The 2,693-nt window shown below is 38.0% G+C and overlaps 1 protein-coding gene across 1 annotated transcript; it reads right to left on the bottom strand.

Moving 5' to 3' along the window:
* Positions 1-380: 380 nt before the first annotated feature.
* LOTGIDRAFT_175367 (hypothetical protein) lies at positions 381-824 on the bottom strand (the record flags this gene model as incomplete). The annotated part of the gene is made up of 1 exon (XM_009056387.1): positions 381-824. One exon carries the CDS (start codon positions 822-824, stop codon positions 381-383), a length of 444 nt encoding a protein of 147 aa, XP_009054635.1.
* Positions 825-2,693: the final 1,869 nt, after the last annotated feature.

Raw genomic sequence — 2,693 nt, 5'->3', positions numbered from 1 at the left:
TTATGCTATACTGGAAAACCTGAAGGATGGATATCTATTCTCCGCCAAGTATGATAGTAAGACGAAACATTTCAAAAGTCCAAAAGTGGTATGTATGCCGAACTTTATGCCGGATGAAACTAAAATGTCAGCTGACCGCTATTGGAACTTTCAATTAATGAAGAAAGAAGACGAATACAAAATGATTATATGTTAAAATAAATTTATTGTTAATAATAAAATGAATGTTCAAGCCTCTCATTTTTTATAAATCAATAATGGCAGCTGGGCCCTTGATCTTCAGGAAAAAACCGTTAAATACTCCATGGCAGCTGAACCCTAACACAGATCGCCTCCGCTCTCCGGGACTCCGGCTCGTGGTGTGGCCCCTCGTCTGGCAGCTAATTGACAGTGTCATAGCCCTCTAAAACTTCAAAACCTTCAGGAGTAGCAGCAGAATAAAGATCATCTTTAGCTGTATAGATCTGGCCATCTCTACGACCTTTCCAAGAAAGCCCAACACTGTAGTACCCTTCAACAAAGGTATTAGGAGAACCTTTAAGGGTATAGATGATACCATTCATAGAAGAAGCTGGAGAAGCACCATGGGTAAAATAGGCAGCATCAATCCAAGGTGAAAGAGATTTACCACCAATAGCTACAGATTTAGCAGCAGAAAGCTTAGGCTGGAACTTGGGGTACATCCTAAGCTTGTACTTCTTTCCATTACGAATTAAACGTTCACGAGTATTGGGGCAACAGTTCTGGTTATCAATAGACATGGTACGACCTTGAGCATCTGGATCGTAATAAAATCTTAATAAAAGTGACATTAAAGATGGCATTCTACGGTAAAAGACGTGTTTTTAACCGAAGGCGTTTTTATGCTAAGAAAAGATACTTTAACCGTCGTCGGAGGAATTTTTTTAGACGGAGACGTGCTCCTGTTCGAAGAAGGACTTATAGGAGAAGAGGTAACTTTATGAAGAGAATATATAAAGGAATTGTTCACTCTGAACATAAGGCTTCACATGAGTTTAATCTTGGAGCCAAAGGAGTTTATACATCCAATCTCTGCTGGAATTGGCACACTTTTCTTACTGGATCTATTAAGAGTCAGACTTCATCTTACTTGAATCTTTTTGACGAAGTGAAGATTCGTCACGTCACCCTGGTTAGCAATGTTCCGAGGTCTGTTGCCAATAGTACTAGTACTGTCAACAAGAAAACAGACTTTGTACCTGCTACCACTTTATTATCTACAAATAACAGAGTGGATGATGGAGGTTTTTTTTACACCCAAAAATAGCGCAAAGAAGCGGTCATCATCCGAATCTGAAAATGTTTCTAATGCTATTGCTAACTCTTCCTCTTTGAGTTCTCGAACCAAAAAAGTTGCTTTACAGCCACCATCACCACCACCTAGAAAAGAAAAAAAGAAATCAGATAATAATAATAATAGTAATAATAATAAAAATAATAATAACAACAATAATAAATTAAAGTCTGATGCTGCTGGGGCTAACACCCCTTCAGCAATTCCTATTGTTACTCCTGAAGTAAAACAAGGCAAAATATCTTTATGTAAAGAACCCCCTCAGGACAGGGAATCCACTGCGACCCTGGCGGAATCCATGGACGCCATTGAAAACATCGCAGATACCCAGCTTCTTAACGAGATGCTGGGTAGCATGACTCCCTGTCGATCCACCGACGGGGAGGGTTTCGGTTCGGAGGAGGAATGAAACAGTTTTGGTAATACGATCTTTATGTTTATTATGAAGATTTTTAAAACATGTGGGGAAATCAATGGTAGGATTGTCCCCAACAACAGAAGGAATAGAAACGATATCCAGTAAAAGTACCTGATATATAAATTTAGTTGTTAATTTTTTAAAATCTACATTAATGTTATTCCTATGGGCTATATTTAAGAATAATAAAAAATTGGAATAACAATATTGATAAAATTTAGGCATATAAAAAGCATGAGGTTGAAGATTAGAAAATAATGAAGAATTGTATTCTCTTAATTGCAGGCCAAGCCAGAACTTAAACCATGAAAACCATTTGACATCCCTACCTAAAATACCATTAACAACGTGCATTATACGAATAGATTTTAATTTAGAAGAGATGTGAATGATTCCAGAACCACCGTGAAGCTTACTGGAATACATTACATCCCTTCTTACCGGTTCATTTTTTGATGGCCAAATGAAATTAAAACAGAGACGTTGAACTTTATCTATAAAATTAACTGGAGGAAGTATAATGGAGCACACATACCACAATTTGGACAATGCCATTACGTTACAAATGGTGGATCTGCCGAAAACAGAAAGTGATCTATATTTATATAAGTTTAACGACTTTTCTATTTTATTAAAAACATTATCCCAAAAGGATGGCACATTACCAAAAGGGATCCCCATCAACTTACTGCCATCAATCCAGCTTATGCCGAAAGGATGGTCCGATCGGCTAGCCCATTTACCAAAGAAGATACCTTTAGACTTGGATAAATTAAGTTTGGCCCCAGATGCTCTACCGTAGAGCCCACAGATGTCAAAAACTCTCTGGATAGAAGCATCTGAAGCACAAATTATAGTCGTGTCATCGGCATAAGTTGATAATTTGGCAGAGATTGATTTGGAGCCTGGAATGGTGATGCCCACCACTCGAGGGTCATTCCGTACTTTAATTAGGAATGG

This window comes from Lottia gigantea (assembly GCF_000327385.1).
Source record: "Lottia gigantea unplaced genomic scaffold LOTGIsca_273, whole genome shotgun sequence".
Taxonomy (NCBI): domain Eukaryota; kingdom Metazoa; phylum Mollusca; class Gastropoda; family Lottiidae; genus Lottia; species Lottia gigantea.
Note: the sequence above shows the minus strand (reverse complement) of the source record. Positions and strands in the feature narration are given on the sequence as shown.